The sequence below is a fragment of the Oncorhynchus gorbuscha genome, linkage group LG15, assembly GCF_021184085.1.
Source record: "Oncorhynchus gorbuscha isolate QuinsamMale2020 ecotype Even-year linkage group LG15, OgorEven_v1.0, whole genome shotgun sequence".
NCBI classification, from domain to species: domain Eukaryota; kingdom Metazoa; phylum Chordata; class Actinopteri; order Salmoniformes; family Salmonidae; genus Oncorhynchus; species Oncorhynchus gorbuscha.
Window position 1 is genome coordinate 37,571,256 of NC_060187.1, and position 25,044 is coordinate 37,596,299.

The 25,044-nt window shown below is 43.4% G+C and overlaps 1 protein-coding gene across 1 annotated transcript in view; it reads left to right on the top strand.

Annotated features, from left to right (window-relative positions):
- LOC123997069 (RNA polymerase II elongation factor ELL-like) overlaps positions 1 to 25,044 on the top strand; it is a 41,231-nt gene continuing 16,187 nt past the window's right edge. The window contains exons 1-2 of the mRNA XM_046301052.1: positions 1 to 195; positions 20,536 to 20,580. Of these exons, the coding sequence (XP_046157008.1) occupies positions 61 to 195; positions 20,536 to 20,580 (180 nt within the window). The 5' untranslated portion in view covers positions 1 to 60. The remainder of the gene's footprint in view (positions 196 to 20,535; positions 20,581 to 25,044) is intronic.

Below are 25,044 nucleotides of genomic sequence, written 5' to 3' on the forward strand. Positions count from 1 at the left end.
GGTTTGTGCGTTTACGACACTGTGCTGTTCGTGCGTGAGCGTGGAGGAAATGGTAGCAAGATGGCGGCGTTGAAGGAGGAGCAGTGCTACGGATTGTCCTGTGGACGAGTGAGCAATGGCAGTAATGTCTCCGTCTTTCACGTAAAACTCACTGACAGCGCCTTGAAAGCATTTGAAGGTTATCAGAGCAGCAAGGTAAGTTAACTCAAGTACATTATTTAACTACAAGTTGGGTCTATTTTGCTGGGTGGCTGACAGAGCTAGCCGCTAGCAGTGGATATGGTAACGTTACTTCGCTGCCAAACCATGCCAGCTCAACTAGAACGAGCCAGCAAGCTTATTTGGTTCGATAGTCACTTAACCAACGTTTAGCTATTTTATTTACATGAGTTAGATGGTAGTTCATTACTCACTAGAAAAGTTAGTTCTTTTAAGCTAAGCAACTGAGCTATATTTTTTATTTTTAATACAGGTTAACTTTTTAAAACCTGAACGTAGTGGCAAACGAGGCTGGTAACGTTAGCTGCCAATGCGTTTCAGATATAACACTAGCTACCTTTATCCCGAAGGCTCGCTAACTCGCATAATTAGTGCTCTTGTCATCATAGCTGAATTCCCACCTATCTAGTTTGTCGTTACCACGACTAATCGGAATCGATTAGTTAACGGTCAACTTAATTAACTCGCTAGGTAGCAAAGTAAGTTAGCTAGCCAACATTAACTAACCAACTTGTTACCTAGATATACAACAACCATATATACAACAACCATATATTGTATGTAGGTAACTGTTTTTAGCTAACTAGACCGCTAACGTTAGCGAGTGGTTTGAACAGGTAACCTGGCCAATCGATGCCATTTGGCAAAGTTTAGTAGCTAGCTAAGTTTGCTGAGTTAACATTAAACTCTGGCGAGCAATGTCATCAGCTAGCTACCTAGCCAGCTATGCATGAATTGTGATCCACAAGTAAAGTGCAATAAAAATCCTTAGGTTACGTTGCTTTGCTCTGTTGCTTCTGGCAGTCCTGAAAAGTGAGTTTGGAGGCTAGCCATCAGTAGCCCAAAAACTGCAAGATCTAGCAGGACATTTTTCAGTTTAACCTTCCATTTACAGCTATTCCCATTTTTAAAAAGCTAGTAAATAATAATGTTCTTGAGGTGATGATAGTCAGTCATGGACCTCCCTACCGTTGATTCTACTCCTCCCTTGCTTGATTCGAATTGGTGAGCTGGCTGGCTGGCTCATTCTATATTTGACTAAGAAAAGCCTGGTCACGCAAGCTAGCTACAGTATAACAAACTAATTTTATAGGTAGAATGGCAAGTGTTTTTAAATTAAGTTAGGGAAGAGGAAGTGCCCAACACAGCCAGTGATATTTGACGTCAGCTACCTACCCTGGTAAACACTTAACCGTGTCCTTGATGTAGGTAATAAGAACATGGGTGATATCCTGCTGCACATTGTTTATTTAGTATCACTAGGGTGGTTGGACATTTTTTTTAGGGCTTTCCTCTGACACCACCTGGTATAGAGATCCTGGATGGCAGGAAGCTTGCCCCCAGTGATGTACTGGGCAGTACGAGCAGTTGCCATACAAGGCACTGATGCAACCAGCCGGTGGTGCAGCTGTAAAAACCTTTTGAGGATCTGAGGACCCGTGCCAAATCCTTTGTCTCCTGAGGGGAAATAGGCTTTTTCGTGCCTTCTTCAGGACTGTCTTGGTGTGTGTTAACCATGATAGTTTGATGTGGACACCAAGGAACTTGAAGCTCTCAACCTGCTCCACTACAGCCCAGTCTATGAGAATGGGGGTGTGCTCGGTCCTCCTGTAGTCCACAATTGTCTCCCTTGTCTTGATCACGTTGAGGGAGAGTTTGTTGTCCTGGCACCACACGGCCAGGCCGCAGACCTGCTCCCTATATGCTGTCTCATTGTTGATCAGGCCTACCACTATTGTGTCATCGGCAAACTTGATGGCGTTGGAGTAGTGCCTGGCCATGCAGTCACGAGTGAACAGGGAGTACAGGAGGGGACTGAGCACGCACTCCTGAAGGGCCCCTGTGTTGAGGATCAGCGTGGCGGATGTGTTGTTACCTACCCCTATCACCTGGTGATGGCCTGTCAGGAAGTCCAGAATCCAGTTTCAGAGGGAGGTGTTTAGTCCCAGGGTCCTTAGCTTAGTGATGAGTTTTGAGGACACTATGGTGTTGAGTACAGCTCAGCATTCAATTAATAGCATTCTCACATAGGTGTTCCTTTTGTCCAGGTGGGAATGGGCAGTGTAGGGTGTGATAGAGATTGGGGCGGTGTGCAAATGGAGGGGGGGTTAGAGTTTCTGGGTTTATCTGTGCTATGACCAGTCTTTCAAAGCACTTCATGGCTACAGATGTGAGTGCTATGGGTCAGTAGTCTTTTAGGCAGGTTACCTTGGTGTTCTTGGCCACAAGGACTATGGCGGTCTGCTTGAAACATGTTGTTATTTCAGACTCTGTCAGGGACAGGTTGTCAGTGAAGACACTTGCCTCTTGGTCAGCGACTACACGTCCTGGTAATCTGTCTGGCCCTGCAGCCTTGTGAATGCTGACCTGTTTAAAGGTTTTACCCACATCGGCTGCGGATTGCATGATCACACAGATGTCCGGAACAGCTGATGCTCTCATGCATGTTTCAGTGTTACTTGCCTCGACGCGAGTATAAAAGTAATTTAGCTTGTCACTGGGCAGCTTGCGGCTGTGCTTCCCTTTGTAGTCCGTAATAGTTTGCCATAGCCCTGCCACATCCGATGAGCGTTGTTGCCGGTGTCGTAGGTTTCAATACTATTCCTGTATTGACGCTATTCCTGTTTGGTGGTTCGTCGGAGGGCTTAGCGGGATTTCTTACAAGCTTATGAGTTAGTCCCGAAAGGGGCAGCTCTAGCCTTTAGCTCAGTGCAGATGTTGCCTGTAATCAATGGTTTCTGGTTGGGGTATGTACGTATAGTCACTGGGGACGATGTCATCGATGCCCTTCTTGATAAACCCAGTGACTGATGTGTACAGAAGAATCCCAGAACATATTCCATTCTGCTAGCAAAACAATCCTGTAGCTTACCATCTGCTTCATCTGACCACTTTTTTATAGACTGAGTCTCTGATGCTCTCTGCTTTCATTTTTTTTTTGTAAGCAGGAATCAGGAGGACAGAATTATGGTCATAATTGCCAAACGGAGGGTGAGGGAGAGCTTTGTACGCGTCTCTGTATAGTAAAGGTGGTCTAGAGTTTTTCCCTCTGGTTGCACATTTAACATGCTGGTAGAAATGTGCGGTAGTTAAACTGGAGTGATTGGACCGCTGTGATCTGTGGCGATGAGGGATAGCTTTTCTCATTTATTGCCCTGCCTGAGCTTGGTGCGGATTTCAGAGGATGCAGCCTTGTAGTTGATGAATAGTAGCACTTTTTAATGCCTTTCATCCCAAGGCTCCATTGTCCACTACTGAGGGAATTGTTTTGAATTGTCTCTCGTAGAGGTTAAGAGCGTTGGACCATTAATCCAACGGTTGCTTATTCGAATCCCAGAGCCCGCTCGGTGAAGAATCTGTCTATCCTTGAGCAAGGCACCGACAAGTCCTCCCGTACAGACATGCAGAGTAATACCTTAAAGGGATATTCACCAAAATTACACAATGACATATTGGTTTCCTTACCCTGTAAGTAGTCTATGTACAAGGTATGAAAGCAATACATGCTTTGCTTTTATTTCCCTTGCTCTTCTTCCAAATGTTAAGGTTTTAGCATTTGTTTCACAATCAAATCATGGGACCGATATTAGCATTGTCTAAATCATCTGAAATTATCTAACATTTGAGTCGCAACAGTCACTTATAGATTTGAACATGATGTGTGAGAAAAGCTAATATCGGTGTCATGACTTAAATATGATTTGGGCAAATGTTTTTGGAGAAGGTGCCAGGTAAACCAAAGCATGGATTGCTGTAGTTTGGGTGAACTATCCTTTTAAGCTATGTCAGTATGTAATAGTATAAACGTCATCATATATTCACTGGTATTACACCACAAAGGCGTCCTCATGCTTCCCAGCTGAAACAGTTCGGAAGAGTTTCTGCATATAATTTGTCATTTTGATGAGTTTGGCAAAAATTTAAATTAATGACATTTCTTATCTTAGATTATTTCTGACTCTTTTGCCTACAGCATCTCAAAATGGACAGACAGTACTGAACTCGGCAAAAAAAAAAGGTCCTCTCACTGTGAACTGTTTATTTTCAGCAAACTTAACATGTGTAAATATTTGTATGAACATAACAAGATTCAACAACTGAGACACAAACTGAACAAGTTCCAGACATGTGACTAACAGAAATGGAATGTGTCCCTGAACACAAGTCAGTTATTGCTGTCAGATGTTACCCCATTCTTCCACCAAGGCACCTGCAAGTTTCTCAAATCAAATCAAATTTTATTTGTCACATACACATGGTTAGCAGATGTTAATGCGAGTGTAGCGAAATGCTTGTGCTTCTAGTTCCGACAATGCAGTGATAACCAACAAGTAATCTAACTAACAATTCCAAAACTACTGTCTTATACACAGTGTAAGGGGATAAGGAACATGTGCATAAGGATATATGAATGAGTGATGGTACAGAGCAGCATACAGTAGATGGTATCGAGTACAGTATATACATATGAGATGAGTGTGTAGACAAAGTAAACAAAGTGGCATAGTTAAAGTGGCTAGTGATACATGTGTTACATAAGGATGCAGTCGATGTTGTAGAGTACAGTATATACATATGCATATGAGATGAATAATGTAGGGACATTTCTGGGGATTTTCTGGACATTTCTGGGGGGAGTGGCCATAGCCCTCACCCTCCAGTCCAACAGGTCCCAGACGTGCTCAATGGGATTGAGATCCGAGCTCTTCGCTGGCCATGGCAGAACACTGACATTCCTGTCTTGTAGGAAATCACACACAGAACGAGAAATATGGCTGGTGGCATTGTCATGCTGAAGGGTCATGGATGAGCCCGCAGGAAGAGTACCCCATGAGGGAGCAGGATGTCTTCCCTGTAACGCACAGCGTTGAGATTGTCTGCAATGACGACAAGCTCAGTCCGATGATGCTGTCACACACCGCCCCAGACCACGACGGACCCTTCACCTCCAAATTGTTCCCGCTCCAGAGTACAGGCCCCAGTGTAACACTCATTCTTTCGATGACGAACGTGAATCTGACAGAATCTTACCATCTGTAAGCTGTTAGTGTGTTAATGACCGTTCCACAGGTGCATGTTCATTAATTGTGTATGGTTCACTGAACAAGCATGGGAAACATTTTTTAAACCCTTTACAATGAAAATCTGAAGTTATTTGGATTTTTACGAAAGACGGGGTCCTGGAAAAGGGACGTTTCTTTCTTTACTGAGTTTATCTGCTTTAAAAAAATATTATCAAAGGTCTTAAATTTATTTCACCTTTATTAAACCAGGTAGGCTAGTTGAGAACAAGTTCTCATTTGCAACTGCGACCTATGCAAGCACACTCGTTCGTGTTTTCTGCGATCCAAACTAAAGCATGCCGATGTCTTAAGTGACAGGTTGGCCAGCTCGACAGCGTTTGCGTCTGAGGGAGCCATTGATACCCTTTTGACCCCTCTGGGTAATGTGCACAGTGTTTTAGAATCTGAATCTGGGAGGTCTAAAGGTAAATCCTGCATCATTAATAGGGTGTTTTCCCTCCGCCCTGTAGTCAGCTGGCCACAGACAAAGTAAGATCCATCTTGAGAAAGCTCAGACACTGAAAAGAAAGGAGGGAAGTTAAGATGACAATACCTTGTGCTCCAGTTTTGATATCTGTGCCCAGGACTCCCGAGTGGTGCAGCGGTCTAAAGCACTGCGTCACTACAGACACCCTGGTTCGATTCCAGGCTGTATCACAACTGCTGTGATTAGCAGGCCCATAGAGCAGCGCACAATTGGCCCAGTGTCGTTTGGGTTTGGCCGGTGTAGGCAGTCATTGTAAATAAGATTTTGTTCTTAACTGACTTGCCTAGTTAATAAAAACAAAACAGCTGTGAAGGTAGTGCCCAAGGTCTGGCTGGTCCTGTTTTTCCTCTGTCTGGGGACTGTCTATTCCAAACACACTACAGAATGACTCATCTTTTATTGCTTCTTGCTTTGTGAAATTAAATATTGGTTGTAGATGGAATAGAGTTCAGCACTGTTGACCAGGAGGAAAACCTATAAGATAGTATTATAGAAAGTATTGTTTTAACACATCCTGTTTCACCATCCAATAAATTATTTCCTTTTCTAGGTCTGGTCCTCCTGAGAATGGTATTATACAGTAGGCTTGGGCGGTATACAGATTGTCATACCGACCTTCTACCAGTCCAGGATATTCGACAACACCCGCATTGAACACAAGGGGGTGCCAAAAAATGGCCGCCTTACCAGAATGCTAACAAAATTAGCACAAGTATTGGTTCGTTTTCAATGGAGGCTGCTAGCTAAATATGCTAACAAGCGCAAATGAAAATAAACAAATTGCAGAGACAGGTAATCCCGCTCCATAAAGTGTATAGGTAGGAGCAACCAAATGTTATTTTTGTTCAGTTGGGACATTGACAAGCAATGTGAATGAGAAACATTGTGCAAATGAACAGTCTTGACAAATGCTTGTCTGAAGGAAGACTAGTACTGGCTCGGAACAGAATGTGTACGCTTTACGCTGTCTGTGGAGTCTGGCGTCGCTAGGGCAACGGGCCTGCCTGCTCTGCTCAGAGAACAGGCCGAGAACGGAGAAGAAATGTAAGGAAATCAAGATAGAAGCTGCTGTACAAAAACTCATCCAATGGGCTTTGACTTCTCAAACACGGCAGAAAGCTAACATATTATGCCGCATCACTTTATTAATTCGGCCGTGTACTTGAAAGTTAAATTTTAGGGCTCACGGTTTTCACGCAGGATAAAAAAGAATGTGTAAAATATCTAGTAATGTTTTTATAAACGCAGATTTAAAATGCTTATTGTAATTTCTGCTCGGCATCAAGACTAATTTCGCTCTTCAGTTGCACTTCAGCACTCAGAATGCGTTTGCAAATTCTAATCTATCAGCAGACAGACAGCACTCTGTGTAACTACCGTTCTCCGTGAAAATGCAAGCTGAACTTTAAGCAAAACATGAAATGAAGCTGGCTGCAATCTTTCTATGATAAACATTACAAATATGATGGCTGTGCAATTTATTTGCTTTTTCATAGTAAGCTCATTTATCTGTGGCTACCAGCCAAATAGCGTTGCACTACTGTTATCTGGTAACAGTTAAATGTTCTGCTGAATGTGTTGCTCTAATGCATTTTCTGTGAAGGAAAACTATAGTTGTATATCCTTGATCACTCTTGAAGCAAAAAACACTGTTGGCTTTCAATATAGAACGGGACCCCTGTCAATACACAGCTGGAACCCTGCTCCCACTTCCTCCTGTTCTGGTATTTAAGTGATAATGCCCTAGAAGCCGGTGGTTGGGGGATTATATTGGCAAATGTATTGCACAACAAGTAAATACCTTCAGTCAACTAAAGTAGCTACAAATATAAAAATGTATTGAACTAGTTTAAATGGTATTTCCAAATACACCAGTATACCGACCAAGACTCACGAGGCACTGGTTTTAATCCTCACTGAGGCGCTGTAATCCGGAAGTTAGCAATGCAAACAACTACATGTAAAATCAGAGAATGCGAACAAGTACATTGCAAACATTTTATACAGTCTCTGACCTAAACTGTACAAGTAACTAAAACGCTACTGTTTGCTACTTGCTCAAAACACATTAGACAGCATGGTTTTTGATCTAGGAGAGGATTCTCTGCTGTTACCAAGCAGAGACTGATTTTGGATAAACTAACCACTTTAGCAAGATGTCAAACTAGCTACTAAATTAGCAAACTGAAAACGACACCAGTGCATTTTTAGCATCTTTTAGACTGTTAACTTAAATTGGTGCGTTCAACTTATTACATCCAGTGGAGCAGCCACTTTACAATAGTGCATCTAAATCTTTTAAAGGGGTGGGGGGGTGAGAAGGATTACTTTATCCTATCCTAGGTATTCCTTAAAGAGGTGGGGTTTCAGGTGTCTCCGGAAGGTGGTGATTGACTCTGCTGTCCTGGCGTCGTGAGGGAGTTTGTTCCACCATTGGGGGGCCAGAGCAGCGAACAGTTTTGACTGGGCTGAGCGGGAACTGTACTTCCTCAGTGGTAGGGAGGCGAGCAGGCCAGAGGTGGATGAACGCAGTGCCCTTGTTTGGGTGTAGGGCCTGATCAGAGCCTGGAGGTACTGAGGTGCCGTTCCCCTCACAGCTCCGTAGGCAAGCACCATGGTCTTGTAGCGGATGCGAGCTTCAACTGGAAGCCAGTGGAGAGAGCGGAGGAGCGGGGTGACGTGAGAGAACTTGGGAAGGTTGAACACCAGACGGGCTGCGGCGTTCTGGATGAGTTGTAGGGGTTTAAAGGCACAGGCAGGGAGCCCAGCCAACAGCGAGTTGCAGTAATCCAGACGGGAGATGACAAGTGCCTGGATTAGGACCTGCGCCGCTTCCTGTGTGAGGCAGGGTCGTACTCTGCGGATGTTGTAGAGCATGAACCTACAGGAACGGGCCACCGCCTTGATGTTAGTTGAGAACGACAGGGTGTTGTCCAGGATCACGCCAAGGTTCTTAGCACTCTGGGAGGAGGACACAATGGAGCTGTCAACCGTGATGGCGAGATCATGGAACGGGCAGTCCTTCCCCGGGAGGAAGAGCAGCTCCGTCTTGCCGAGGTTCAGCTTGAGGTGGTGATCCGTCATCCACACTGATATGTCTGCCAGACATGCAGAGATGCGATTCGCCACCTGGTCATCAGAAGGGGGAAAGGAGAAGATTAATTGTGTGTCGTCTGCATAGCAATGATAGGAGAGACCATGTGAGGTTATGACGGAGCCAAGTGACTTGGTGTATAGCGAGAATAGGAGAGGGCCTAGAACAGAGCCCTGGGGGACACCAGTGGTGAGAGCGCGTGGTGAGGAGACAGATTCTTGCCACGCCACCTGGTAGGAGCGACCTGTCAGGTAGGACGCAATCCAAGCGTGGGCCGCGCCGGAGATGCCCAACTCGGAGAGGGTGGAGAGGAGGATCTGATGGTTCACAGTATCGAAGGCAGCCGATAGGTCTAGAAGGATGAGAGCAGAGGAGAGAGAGTTAGCTTTAGCAGTGCGGAGCGCCTCCGTGATACAGAGGAGCAGTCTCAGTTGAATGACTCGTCTTGAAACCTGACTGATTTGGATCAAGAAGGTCATTCTGAGAGAGATGGCGGGAGAGCTGGCCAAGGACGGCACGTTCAAGAGTTTTGGAGAGAAAAGAAAGAAGGGATACTGGTCTGTAGTTGTTGACATCGGAGGGATCGAGTGTAGGTTTTTTCAGAAGGGGTGCAACTCTCGCTCTCTTGAAGACGGAAGGGACGTAGCCAGCGGTCAGGGATGAGTTGATGAGCGAGGTGAGGTAAGGGAGAAGGTCTCCGGAAATGGTCTGGAGAAGAGAGGAGGGGATAGGGTCAAGCGGGCAGGTTGTTGGGCGGCCGGCCGTCACAAGACGCGAGATTTCATCTGGAGAGAGGGGGGAGAAAGAGGTCAGAGCACAGGGTAGGGCAGTGTGAGCAGAACCAGCGGTGTCGTTTGACTTAGCAAACGAGGATCGGATGTCGTCGACCTTCTTTTCAAAATGGTTGACGAAGTCATCTGCAGAGAGGGAGGAGGGGGGAGGTTGAGGAGGATTCAGGAGGGAGGAGAAGGTGGCAAAGAGCTTCCTAGGTTTAGAGGCAGATGCTTGGAATTTAGAGTGTTAGAAAGTGGCTTTAGCAGCAGAGACAGAGGAGGAAAATGTAGAGAGGAGGGAGTGAAAGGATGCCAGGTCCGCAGGGAGGCGAGTTTTCCTCCATTTCCGCTCGGCTGCCCGGAGCCCTGTTCTACGTATGATTAAAGGATGAAGAGAAGTTTATCATTTCTAACCAGTTTTTCATTGATAAGCTGAGTAAAAACATGTTTCTCACATGTGATCCAGTCTTGCTCGTAAGCTTAGATGTTTGCTACAAGTAGCTTCACAAACTAGCAGAGGAGTTGCCTCATATCTTGTCATTGGAAAGCCTTTTAGTTTGCTGGCGGGCTCAAGGAGAACTGTTAATGCTCTGGGTTGGCTTTTCCCCTTGACACTAAAGACAAGGGACTGATTGAGCTTTAATGAGCTCTCCACTCTCCTGCTTTTTAATTTTACTAGTTGTCAGTTAAGAACAGATTCTTATTTACCTTGGCGACCTAGTGGTACAGTGGGCAGAAGGACAGATTTTTGCCTTGTCAGCTTGGGGACACAATCCTGCAACCTTTCGGTTACTGGCCCAACGCTCTAACCACTAGGCTACCTGCTGCTTCACTTAGTATGCACGTTTGTTGCCTCCGGTGAAGGCCTTCGATTGGCTGTCACTGAAAATGGTGTATTCCAGCCTCATAAAGACATGTTTCCACCCAATCGTGCAATCTGTCAGTTGATATAAGCCAAAATAGAATGTACTTTCTTACTGCTTTTTGCCCATTTGTTAAACAGTAGTCCATATTTTGCATTGTCTGAAACTCATGTCATTTTCTTATTTGTCAAGGAACACACTTTGAAAGTTTGTCTCATGCCATCTGGGATGATACAGGGAAGGTTTCCGACCCTATGGGAAGTAACAGCGACTGGTCTAGATTTTGTTGCTTTGTGCTGGTCAGCCAGCCCTGGTGCCATGGATATTTAAGGAATGCTGACTCCCCAGTTTGAAGAGAACGAATGGGACCCTAGCGAGACCATAACCACAGCCCTATGACTGCCATGGGCAAGTCACACTGGACGGCCTGGTGTCAGTGTACAGAGCAGACCTAACCTGCATTCTTGCTACGTCTCGTGTCTAGTCATTGCACTGTAAAAGACAAATGACCCAGTAGTCAAGTGTTTGGAGCTGCCCCAGATAATGTCCTGTCCTGCTGACAGCTTGTCTGCTGCTGTTGTTGGATCTTAACACCATGTCTGAGGCCCTGGGCCCACGTGGGAACGTCTCTGTTCCACTGCCCTCTGACCTCACAGATGAGTCCTGGACAATTTAGGAGGATCCTGATCCTCATAACAGCATCTGTCATTAGTTTTATTTCCTTTGTCACAGGTTAGTTAATGTCCCATAATTGGATGGTATTATGTGGGTAATTTGACTTGTGCTGATAAGCACATAACCCTGAGGGTCCCCCATGTTGAGGGTCAGCATTGAGGTGTTGACTACCCTCACCGCCGGGGGCAACCTGTCAGGAAGTGTAGGATCCAGCTGCAGAGGAATGTGTTCAGTCCCAAGGTCCTGAGCTTAGTGATGCTTTTGTACTTGACTATTGTGTTGAACGATGAGTTGTTGAACATTGAGTTTAACTTGCTACCAGAGAGAAACAAGTACCAGAGAAGTGTACACCAGTTGGAGCGCTGTATGGTGATTAAAGCCTGTTCGTGAATGGTAGAATTTGATTGGTCAAGATGAAAGCAGAGATTTATCTGACCCAGAGAAGTGCAACTGAAACACAAAATTAATCCTTTTACATTCATGATTTGGAGCCAACTCTGACTGATGCCGAGCAGTTTTTCCAATAAGAATAATTTTAGATCTGTGATCTGTGTCCTTTTCTGCCAGAAAAATGCAGAATCCGTTATGTCACATCTTGATTAGTCTTCCCCACTTCAACATCCAATTGGAACTCCCAGCAAAGAGTTCCTTTTTAATGCATTGAGATTTTTCATAGTTCTAAGTAAGGTGTATGTATCTCAAGTTCCAATTTCTGTTGTTTGTAGAAGCTTCATAGACATATCACCTTCACTTTCCTACTGAAATTTTCTTTCTAGGGAATTTGATTGCTCAGTTCCTCTTCAGACAGCTGTTGCAAACTAGCCTAACCCGTAGTATTTTGATTTCGTTTTAAAGAGTGGAACAATAGTGTTATGTCGTCACTATTTTCAAACGTCACTGGTACATGAAAAAATGTTATCTATCCATGTGGAAACTGCCTCTTCTGTCAATCATTAATTTAAGCTGTTTTAGGCCTATGTGGTTTAATACATTAAGCAGTTTTATGTAAAGTAGTACATTTTTGTTTTGAAAGAAGTGTGCAGACCCCTTGACGTGATTCCAAATAAGCCAACACAATGACCCTCATTGATTTGTGAGCGTTTGTTACATTGAGTTTAAACTTTAAACCAGTGTTTTATAGTAGTGCAAATATCTCCCCAGAGAGATGAGGGAAATACACCACTACACTTATCTATTGGGATGTTTATTTGGTTAACATTGAGGCCTGCCATGTTTTAGGAGTAACTCTCCTACCGACCTGACACATGACATGCTAGTCTTGTTACAGGCAGGTTCATGTGGATGGGGATTAAGACTAACTATCATTGTCTCTTCTATTGTAGGACTGTAATCCAAATAGAATGTACCCCTAATGTTAAAAGGAGAAAGCACCAGTGAAAACATTGTGCTTTCGCAGGAATGGGTCTGTGCATATGTCTTCTCCGCATATGTCTTCTCTTCGCATGCAGGTAACACGAGACTCAGACAGCTGACACTTTGCCAACTAGTCTGCAGGTCAATAACTTCCCCGTGTCCAAACCACTCATTTAAGTGCCAACAAAAGGTGAATGTTGAAGGATCACCATCGCTCAACTCTCTATTCTAACCTCGTGTTATCTGTCTTTGTCTTACGAAGGTACTCTCCGGGGAGTAGAAATCTTGGGCCTAGACTCAATCAGATTTGTCTCTTTGTTGCATGATACCAGATGGTGGCCATTCTCTGGTGTTGTGTGAACTTCCATGGCCCTGTCATTGAGTGACGGTCAGAATTAGGGTTGTGACTTTACCAGTATTGCAATAGTTTTTCTGTGGCAAAAATTAAAACACAAAGCAGGCAACACTTTGGTCCTTTAAAAACCTGCTGTATGTAAAAATATTGTGTGCTATAGCTTGGAAAGTAAATGTCATCTAGTCACATGTAATCTTTGTTTCCATGATTGGGGCTGTTTTCCTAAAGAAGTTCAATGTGCTTTGTTTTTTTTTGTTTTTTTCCTTGCCGCAACACTAACGAGTATTGCAATACTGCTGTCGCCCCAGACCTAGTCAGGGGCCACATTCTGTCCTAAGGTTAGCTCTGTAGAACATTCTGGGCTCCAGTCCCAGAGAATAGTGACATGTCAGCAGCCCATTCAAATGAACAGGCTGAGTGTTGCACTCTGTCAGTGGAGGGGGATGGGGGAGCTAAATTCGGTGCTCTGTTTTACATTGCAGTGGTGGGGGGGGACTGAATGTGCAGGCTCCATTAAAGGCCTGGCTGGCTAGTTGGACTGAGCACACACGTCTAGGTAAAACCAGAGGGGATCTCTTGTCCGGAAAGGGAGGGGTTGTATTGGAGAAGATCTCTATTCTGTTGGTTAGAAATATGAAGTGCCTGTTTCAATGACTGTTTGGTATTGTTACTTGTGAAATTTAAATTCTCACATTGCATCACACATTCCAAATCATTCACTCAAATCTGACCACGGGTGTTGGTTTTAATACATTCCTTGTGCGTTGTCTTTATGCCCAATTTGCACTGAATCTGCATTCACCACATAGTTTGTTCAAGTTAGCACCTCATTCTCATAAGGATGTGGCAAAGGAAGAACCTGAACCTTTTTGATGTGTCAAGTCACCCATGATTTGAGAACACTAAAAACTATAATTATATGACTAATGGGAAAGTACGCATGCCAGGGGCTACCCTGTTCAGTAGGGCCCTATAAAATCTGCATTGTGGGGAATGTGGACGCAATCACGGACTCCAGACATTAAAACTGAATTGGACAATATAAAATGTATGGAACTAAGTAGGAAGTCAACTAAATGTATTGAACTTAATCATGACAAGAAAAGGCATCAGTGATTTCATTTTCTAGCCTCTTTCTGAAACCTGTGTAGCCGTTAGCGATGCTAATGATAACCTTCTGGTAGATGGAAAGGCTTTTCGTAAAGCGTTCTTAATTAAATGTCAACTTCAAAGTAACCTATGCCTACCTGGCAGAATGAGATCATGACTATTGACATAAATCCAGTGTCCATTTGTTTTGCAAATCAAATTTTATGTCACGTGCCAAATTAAGCAGGTGTTTTATTTGTATATTTTAATTTCACCTTTATTTAACCAGGTAGGCTAGTTGAGAACAAGTTCTCATTTACAACTGTGACCTGGCCGAGATGAAGCATAGCAGTGTGAACAGACAACAACACAGTTACACATGGAGTAAATAAGTCAATAACACAGTGGGGGGGGGGAATGAGTCTATATACATTGTGTGCAAAAGGCATGAGGAGCTAGGCGAATAATTACAATTTAGCAGATTAACACTGGAGTGATAAATGATCAATGGTCATGTGCGGGTAGAGATACTGGTGTGCAAAAGAGCAGAAAAGTAAATAAATATAAACGGTATGGGGATGAGGTAGGTAAATTGGGTGGGCTATTTACCGATAGACTATGTAATAATAATAATAATATGCCATTTAGCAGACGCTTTTATCCAAAGCGACTTACAGTCATGTGTGCATACATTCTACGTATGGGTGTACAGCTGCAGGGATCGGTTAGCTGCTCAGATAGCAGATGTTTGAAGTTGGTGAGGGAGATAAGTCTCCAACTTCAGCCATTTTTTAATTTTTATTTATTTATTTAAAAATAATAATTTGCAATTCGTTCCAGTCACAGGCAGCAGAGAACTGGAAGGAAAGGCGGCCAAATGAGGTGTTGGCTTTAGGGATGATCAGTGAGATACGCGCTCCAGCAGGTGTGCTACGGGTGGGTGTTGCCATCGTGACCAGTGAACTGAGATAAGGCAGAGCTTTACCTAGCATGGACTTGTAGATGACCTGGAGCCAGTGGGTCTGGCGACGAATATGTAGCGAGGGCCAGCCGACTAGAGCATACAAGTCGCAGTGGTGGGTGGTATAAGGTGCTTTAGTAACAAAATGGATGGCACTGATCAACTGCATCCAGTTTGTGGAGTAGAGAATTGGAAGCTATTTTGTAGATGACATCGCTGAAGTCGAGGATCGGTAGTATAGTCAGTTTTACTAGGCTAAGTTTGGCGGCGTGAGTGAAGGAGGCTTTGTTGCGAAATAGAAAGCAGATTCTAGATTTGATTTTGGATTGGAGATGTTTCATATGAGTCTGGAAGGAGAGTTTACAGTCTAGCCAGACATCTAGGTACTTATAGATGTCCACACATTCTAGGTTGGAACCATCCAGGGTGGTGATGCCAGTCGGGCGTGCGGGTGCAGGCAGCGAACGGTTGACAAGCATGCATTTGGTTTTTACTAGCGTTTAAGAGCAGTTGGAGTGTTGTATGGCATTGAAGCTCGTTTGGAGATAGCACAGTGTCCAAGGAAGGGCCAGAAGTATACAGAATGTTGTCATCTGCGTAGAGGTGGATCAGAGACTCACCCGCAGCAAGAGCAACATCATTATATACAGCGAAAAGAGTCAGCCCGAGAATTGAACCCTGTGGCACCCCCAGAGACTGCCAGAGGACCGGACATCACAGGAGCGCTACAGAAACATTGCTTACCAATGGTCTCTTGCTAGTGCTCATTTGTATTAACCCATAGCCTACAATGGTCACGCCCCTGTGTAAAATCAAATTAACATTTTTTAAAATCCACATTAAAATGCGTCTGTTCAAGCTGCGTCTCAATCCGCCTATAATAACACATCTGAGGTGAAAGGTGGCAGAGCTAAAGCGGTGTTTGTTAAAACATGAGACATCCCGAAAGTCATTCTTCTCACAAAATCGAATGCATCTTGAAAGATGAGATTCTCACGAACACGATGTTCTGTTTTGCTCTAGGGCATTCACAAGCCTCAAGACTCGTCTGAAGGTTCCCAGGGATTGGTTTGCTCGGATAGCAGAGATGGTGCCTAAAATAAGGGCATAAATGCATGTAAAATATGTATTTATCATATCTCTCAGACAGACGCATAATAAAACACATTTTGTAGGGCTCTGTCAGTGGTTGGGTGTTCTGCAGTGCCAGCATCCCCTCAGTGGAAGCACGACCCTGCTCTTTCCAAAGGCTAGCCTCGCTTTATGGTTCACGTGAGCTCCAGACGTGTCAATGAGGAAGGAAACCAGATGGACTTCCTCTTGCATGTCAGTTGTCGTCAAGTATTTTCCCTCCGAATATTGTTCATTACATAGGCAGGCTGACTTATAGAAGCTTGACACTGCTTAGTGGAATTAATTTTTGTGCTTTGTCTGCCATCAGGAAAATCATGTTATGCTCTTAAGTCTCATCATGCAACCAAAAGTTTCCTCAGTAGTGGTATGTTAATGGCTATGTCTGCTTGACTTGGATAGAGTAGGCTATACACTGACATGCCCAGCTGTCTGCTGTGCTGCTACCATGGCTTCTTTAGCAGTAATGGTGTACACCATTGTGTAATAGGTTTAAAACTTAACCAAAGTTGGAAAGGGGAACTTGTTCTTCAATCTTATTTTTCTCTCACACATTCAGATACGGTCAGGCTTTGTTGAACGGATGATAACACTGATGGGGCTCCAAAACCCCACATGCTTTGGATGGAAGATTGTGTACAACTTGTTTATCAAAGTTATTTTGCTCATAACATTAAAGAATTTGATCAAGTTTTTTTGTTTATTCTAATAGGCTTTTGAATAAGTGTTTCTCATGCCTATTCGCAAAATGATGTCGATTTTCTTAAGTCTGGCTATGTCGTGATGCATTTGATATAATTTTACTGTGCTGTTGGGTACATTGTGGTATCCAGATGTCTATACCGTGCCAGTGCCATCCTAGGATATACAGTTTTACCAGTAGTGCACACAGGGGGCGCTGTTTAAATTTTTTTCAAAGTAAAAAAAAAAAGCCCATAAAACATCACTTACCAGAATGCTAACAAGTACTAAGAAATTCTCATAGCGGATATTATGTAAATCCCCTGCAGGAGTGACTCACCTCACGAAGCTCCCATTTTGCTAATTTAGTTTCTTTGTAAACAAACACGACTGCCTTACACTGTTGTAGGCTTCATGACTTCGTTATAAATTATCTAGCAGGCAAAATGAACATGTTCTGCATTATTTATTAGTGCACAATTTGACTGCTTGTATTTATTTAAAAAATATTCCTATTCAAATCCCCAAAAACGTCACTTACCAACAAGTACGAAGGCAGTGGTTCCTAAACGTTTTATAGTCCTGTACCCATTCAGCAAACATTCAACCTCCAGCTGCGTACTGTTTCTAGCACCAGGGTCAGCACGTTCTCAAATGTTGTTTTTTGCCTTCATTTACATTACATTTAAGTCATTTAGCAGACGCTCTTATCCAGAGCGACTTACAAATTGGTGCATTCACCTTATGACATCCAGTGGGACAGCCACTTTACAATAGTGCATCTAAATCTTTTAAGGGGGGGGGGTAGAAGGATTACTTTATCCTATCCTAGGTATTCCTTAAAGAGGTGGGGTTTCAGGTGTCTCTGGAAGGTGGTGAACAAGTACTAAGAAATTCATTGTAAGCTTGCCACACACACTATACATTTAGTATTCATAAGAATGAGTGTAAGCTCCAACTTCTTAATCATAGCCTCAGTTTTGTCCCGCACGTTGAATATACAGTTGAAGTCGGAAGTTTACATACGCCTTAGCCAACTACATTTTAAACTCAGTTTTTCACAATTCCAGACATTAAATCCTAGTAAAAAAAAATATTTGTAATAATGACAATTACAACAATACTGAATAAACACTAACTTAATATAATACATCAAAATCAATTTAGCCTCAAATCAATAATGAAACATGTTCAATTTTGTTTAAATAATGCAAAAACAAAGTGTTGGAAAAGAAAGTAAAAGTGCAATATGTGCCATGTAAGAAAGCTAATGTTTAAGTTCCTTGCTCAGAACATGAACATATGAAAGCTGCTGGTTCCTTTTAACATGAGTATTCAATATTCCCAGGTAAGAAGTTTTAGGTTGTAGTTGTTATTATAGGACTATTTCTCTCTCTCTACCATTTGTATTTCGTATACCTTTGGATGCTCCTATCTGGGCTCGAACCAGGAACACAGACTACAGCCACCCTCGAAGCGGCGTTACCCATGCAGAGCAAGGGGAACAACTACTCAAAGTTTCAGAGCGAGTGACGTTTGAAACGCTTTTAGCATCCCGCTAACTAGCTAGCCATTTCACATCGGTTACACCAGCCTAATCTCGGGAGTTGATAGGCTTGAAGTCATAAACAGCAGAGCTGTTGTCATAACGCACGAAAGTGCTGTTTGAATGAATGCTTATGAGCCTGCTGGTGCCTACCATCACTCAGACTGCTCTATCAAATCAGACTTAATTATAACATAACACACAGAAATGCGGGCCGTAGGTCATTAATATGCTCGAATCCGGAAACAATCATCTCGTAAACGAGCCAGGCGGCCCAAACTGTTGCATATACCCCGACACTGTGTGCAATGAACGCAAGAAAAGTGACACAATTTCACCTGGTTAATATTGCCTGCTAACCTAGATTTCTTTTAGCTAAATATGCAGGTTTAAAAATATATACTTCTGTGTATTGATTTTGAGTAAGGCATTGATGTTTATGGTTCGGTACACGTTGGAGCAACGGCAGTCCTTTTTCACGAATGCACACCGCATCGATTATATGCAACGCAGGACACAACTAGTAATCTCATCAACCATGTGTAGTTGTGACCCCACTTTGAGCTGACAAGGAATACTTGCCCCTAACAAGGAATCCTAGTTTGAAAATAAGACAACGCTAAATAAAGGATAAATAATGCAAAATCAAAATGACATTTTTGTTATGAACTTGATATTGGCCCTATTTAATCGGTCCCCCCCCAACGGTGTACCCCACTTTGGGAATACTTGTAATAAGGAATGACCTAAACGATCCAATTTAACTCAAATGCTACTTAACCAGCAAGGCTCTTGTTCCAGAAGGGGATTCTCTGCTGTCAACAAGCGAATGCTTGATTTTTGGAAGAAGCAAACCACTTAACTAGCTACTAAATTAGCAAACCAAATGTACAACTGCAGAGCATTTAGGATGTAATATTTATAAAATATCTAGCTGGCAAACATTTTAGTTGTGAATTCCATACTGTGATTAGATCACCTGGCGCATGCTGCACAACCGTGTGACTCACAAGGCACCGGTATCTTGTCATTGTGTGCTTGTAAACAGTGACTGGGGACTACAGTAAGCTACTGTATGTAATGTGACAGATGAAATGAAGAACGCAATGTTCTTTATCTGCTAATGTATTGCACAAGTTGACTGCAGGTGTTTACTTAAAGTAGCTACAAATATTTAAATAGATTTGAATGCTTAAAATACATAGTTTTGGCGGTAATTATAAAACCATCCCGTGGCTTGTTCCAAATACCCCGGTATACTGGCCAAGCCTATGGTCATCAGGCTATGCTCAATGCTTGTCTGATTTTTATGAGTGTGCTTTGCGAAAATCTAGATGATTTATTGACCGTGTTTGTACCCCACAACTTAATTTATCAGCCTCATCTGGGGGCTGCTAACAGCTAAAAATATTTAGAAAAATGTCAGCACCTTGAACACTATACTGATTGACTGGCTGTTGTAATGAACGGCCTCTGTGCTATAAAACAAATGACTGCCCAGGTACTGGCATGCTGCTTTTTATGCAGATACAGATTATCTGATGAATATGCCTGTGTATCTGTCTGCTTGTGTATGCATATAGGTGAACACATATGAAAAGGAGGAAGCTCTGCTGATTGAAGTTGATAGCCTGCTGCTTGCTTTGCATTTCAATCCTGTCACCTTCTAAAGGGATGGTTTAATGGGTTGAGTGATAGCAAGGCCTCAATGTTTAGAGTTTGGCGCGGCATTGCGAGGCAATTTCCACTGCACGGGGGCAGGTCCAAAATGAACTCTAATCTGAGTGCTTGATGTGAAATACAGGCTGTTACCCCTCATCCAAAAATGACATTTTTAAAAGCTCATGCTGACAGTGATCCACTGAGTTGGTATGCATATGGGAAATAAAGGGACTACTTCGTCACCTGTTGCTGCTTGACATATTAGTTCTATCATAATGTTCAAAGGACATTAGCTAGATTATCAAGATGAATCCTTTTGTATGACTAGACTTTTTGAAGATTCATAACAAGGGTAATACGATGGTGATTTCGAGATGGTTAGATTTCTCTATTGCACAGTGCTTTGTGCAGTGTGCCTGTCACTTGAATGGGCCTTACTGAACAGCCCACTCCATTTCCCCACCAAGCAGGATCTATGAAGTTTTACCTGCTAAATTTACTTGTTCAGTATGATCATTTTTCAATGTGACTGTGTTAATTTGTTCTCGTCCATCTCTCTCAGGGCCTGTCTTCACAACCGCTGATACGATTTACTGGAAGCCAAGGGGTAAGTGCATTCGTAGTTTTTATAAACCTTTTAATTTTCTATCTGGGATCACTGTCTTCAAATGATATGTTCAGTTTGCACCACCTATCAGTAAAGAATGATTAACTCAGTGACTGTCCTGGGTGTATAACCAGGCACTGACTAAATTGCCTCTGTCACTGCAGTGAGCTGTATTTGTTGTCTGCATGTGACTGGCAGGATTAGATTTTCCTGTAATTTTAGGGTGGCTGCACTGAGCGGGAAGAGCACAATTGTTCTCACAGCCCTGGAGTAGTGGTTCCCCTCCCAGTGTGGAGGGAAAGGAAAGGAAAGCAATCTGAGAGACAAGGACCCAGACCAGCCCATCACTCTTCCAGTTCTAGCAGCAATAGCCTGTACAATTCACCCATACATTCTGCAGTAGCATTAAAATCGTTTTTTTCTAAGGTGAGCGTTGTTGCATTCTCATTACGAGCAGCATTGTATGCATTCAAGACATTTAGCTCTGCTAGTCCAACGTTTCTCCACCAAACGAAAGCTTACTAAGGTGGGTCACAGTGGAGCAGACTCTATGTCAGAGGTAAAACTTTTCAAACAGTTCATGTCTTGCCTTATACCCTGTGGTGTTTACTGTGTAGATTCATATATTTGTTATCATGTCAGAGGTCTCCAGAACTTAAACTGGAGCGGTGCCTCAGATCTTGCTAACGTGTCTAATTTATTGGTTTGGATAAGCTAGGTAGGCCTTATGTCTAATCAGTACTGTTTTATATAAGTTAAAGCTAGGTGGGCTGCCTGAACAGTAGCATGTAGAGAAGGAAGGTGGGTCCTAGCAATCCAGGGAGTGATTATAGAAAGGTTTGTGGCCATTGGATTGTTCTTTTTAACTTCTCTCTTGAATGTCTTTAACCCTCAGACTGTAATATTTGATAAATCAGGAGAGTATTGAAGGAGCAGCTGATTTATTCTTATTGTGGTATATCTCCATCAGATGCCTGCATTTTTCCTCCCTGGCTCATTTCAGATGCTTGTATTGGGAGAGGAGGGATCAGTAATTGGTCCTATCAACTTGAGATCAGAGGGTTAGAAAAGATGGTGTTTTCCGTGATGAGTTATGGCTGGGCTGGGTTTGAACCTTTTTAGAGTTCACTGGAACGCTAATGAGAGCGGGTAATGAGGGGGGAAAGCTGCTAAATGATGTCGGCTGCTCCGTGAGTCCCATAACATTAACATTCATTCATATTGGCAGAGCTTTCATTCACAGCCACTTCCAGGGTCAGGGTGCCATAATAGAACCAGCTCAAAGAACCGCCAGGAAAGGTAAACATCCTGTTTGTATCAGTGTTCCTCAGGCTGTGTGTCTGGCTGTATTTGGCGAGGACGATGGCCCCCCGCTTTACACAGCCTCTCCTGCCGCAGTTTAATTAATTATAGTGCTGAGGATGAGACCAGAGGAACTGCAGTGACGGGCCAGTCCTCTCGAGTCCCCCCGGCCTGAAGAGGCTTTGTTTGCAAAATAAGAGGGGAGAAAGGGGTTGAAAATGGTTGTTAAAATCCACTTGCTTTACAAATGTTAGCGGGGTAGGGTGGGGGACTGTGTCTGGGCCAGAGGGTACACTGGAGTGTGCTGTTCATTCAGCTTTTTGTTGAGGATGAACTTCCCCTCTTTCCATGCTCCCATTTTTTTCATTTGAACATTTGCTCCATGTTTTGGTAATGCATCATTTTGTATTGGCATTTCCTCTGGGAGATGGCTGCTTCCAAACTTTCTGGTTTGGCTGGATGCAGTGGATTTATGGGGGGGCACTGTTTTTTGTGGATTAACAAGGCTTTTAAAGAGGGTTGTCAGTCACCACCTGATGGTAACATGTCTACGTGAAGTTCCAGTGTACATGGATAACTGCCAGTATGCTCAGCCAGTAGCCCATTACTGCAGCAATACTTTGGTTGGCCCCATGCCTGCAATGGGAACAGGGCATCTATTACGCGAAGTCTTAGTCAGGCCCGGTTCTGTCATCCTGTAGTGTCAGACTGACTCACCCCTCTGCCTTCGTGAGTTCCATTCCCTCTTAGTCATCTTGGGTTACACACACACACCATTATGTTTTGTGTGTGTGAGGGTAACATACTCCTACCGCTGAGGAAGATTTCAACGTAAGTGTATAGTGTGCACATATGCAGAGTCACCTCAGTTAACAAGAAGCGGTGAATGTTGATAACATTCAGAGGAACCTTTGAGTGCGGAAGCATGACTGTTTTCCTGTATTTGTTTTGTTCTTGTGACGCAAGATTAATGTAATATCCAGGCTACCTCAACTGGACATTTAGTAAATGGGGCTAATCCCATTGAGTTTCATATAAACTTACAAGGCAATCCGTTGATAACTCTGCACTGTGAAAGGCTAGATCTCTTCATGTGGAGCATGTAAGGCAGGGTTTTACTGGAGCGGAGGCTCAGCATCTCACATAACAGAGCCCTTGGCTCCCAGGAAGGCGGGGACACTTATTTATAGATGGCCACCTGCAGGCTTCACATGTGTTGGGACCTTGGGTAAACAGAGCCGAGTGAATCACTGATCTCCAACACTGCAGGGAGCCGCCAGGGGTCTGTCAGCCAGCCAACTACCCCAACACAGCCCCTGCCCTGCCTCACTCCTCTCCTGTTAGACAAGACAGACTAGCTCACATACCCAACTACCCTCTACCCCAGCAAGCATAAGTCCAGGATCAAATGAGGAAATTTGTTGATTTATCTGTTCCTATGTAGGAGAAGAGGGAGGCTTATGTCTGTTCATTCACCACTAAGGTCTAAGGGGCCTGGTTTCTACTAAGGGTGTGTTTGGAAATTTGCAGAATAATCTATTAATTTACAAACACTCCACACCCATTGAAAATGGACTGTCAGTAAACGCTGGCAAAAAAAGCATAATAGTTTTCAGCCGCACAGTCTGGATAACCTGAAAACAGCCTAACCAGTAAAAGGGTCAGTGAGGTGTTCTCTCATTTTGTGTCTGGAAGTAGCTATCAAGCTTGTCAATGTTAGCCAGTTGCCTTGGATACTTGACTGCCATTGTCGGGTCAGAAATCTCAGATCAACCCTACTCCAGTGTGCGCTCTAAATGCTCTGAATTTAAGAATGGATAATCTGACAACGGTCTGAATTTACGAATGCCCAGAACGCACTCCGAGCACACTCCAGATTGAATTTACGAACCCATCCTAAACTAACATATGGAATTGTTTTAAGATTGTCATTCCAAGGATAATTTACCTCTTTGATTTTGAATTTTAGTATAAAAATGAATTTAATTTGGCCTAACTGCTATTAACCCATAGAAAAGCATATTCCTACATGGAAAAACAGATGGTCAAAATATCTATAAAAAAGGAAGTATGTTTTGAAGGGTCTGTCCTATATCAGAAGGGATTTTGTTTTACACTAGTACTTCCATTATTTGTTTTAACTTGTACTGCGCTACCTTCAGACGAGGCTTGTGGGCATCCTAGAGAAAAACGTGTTTGAGAATCTTACCTTTCGATGGTGGTGTCATATTAGTGTGTAGCCCAAACTGTTAGGATGCTTCAGACAGAAGGTGGTCATGGTGGTACCAACTTCAGACTAATCTTGTGGAGTTCGTATTGTTTGAGTCCTATTAGTTTGTCGGCCAAACCTTTCGGAAGCTAAAGAATGTTTGTGTGACGACCCGATTTTTGGGATGTCTCCTAGTCTGATACCACTGTAGCTCTGCCACCTTCCACTGCAGATGCGGGTGGTTGATTTGAGACTCAGCCCATGGAAAAACATCTAGATTAAAGATATTTGCTTATGCTAATTAATTTCCATGGGGCGTGGACATCGACTCTAGGTTAATGCCAGTTTAGCCTACTCACTGTTTCTCTAAGATTGTGGTGTTTGTGTCCTAGATAATGGACTCTGACAGCTCAGCAACACCTGTCTAAATGAATATTGGTATTTTCTTGTTGCTGTTTGCATTTTACAAATTTTCCCTCTTTAAAAAAAAGTGTGGCCCCTGTCATTAGATGCATCTGGACCTCAGCGCTGGGCGGTAGTCATTTCCAAGTTTGCCTAGAAGTAACACCTGTAATGTTGGCACAGCAGAGCAATTGACTCGGTTGCGTCTAGCTGGCTGTGCATTTGCATTTACTAAGAATGTTACTGCACGGAACATGTGGGCTAACCTAGCTCGGCCATGCACCCCTGTATTAGCTTGAAGCCATGCACCCCTGTATTAGCTTGAAGCCTCACCCTGTTACTCATCCCACACCACCACGCGGAATAAATGACACACATACCTATACTGCACATTTGTTTGTTTAGTACACATACAGGCAACTTCCAAAATAATAGCACAGCTTCAATGGCACAGATTCTACTAGTGTCTGGAACTCTGGAGGGGTACAACACCCTTCAGTCTCAGGCGCTGTTCCAGAGTATCCCATAAGTGTTCAATTGGGTTGCGATCT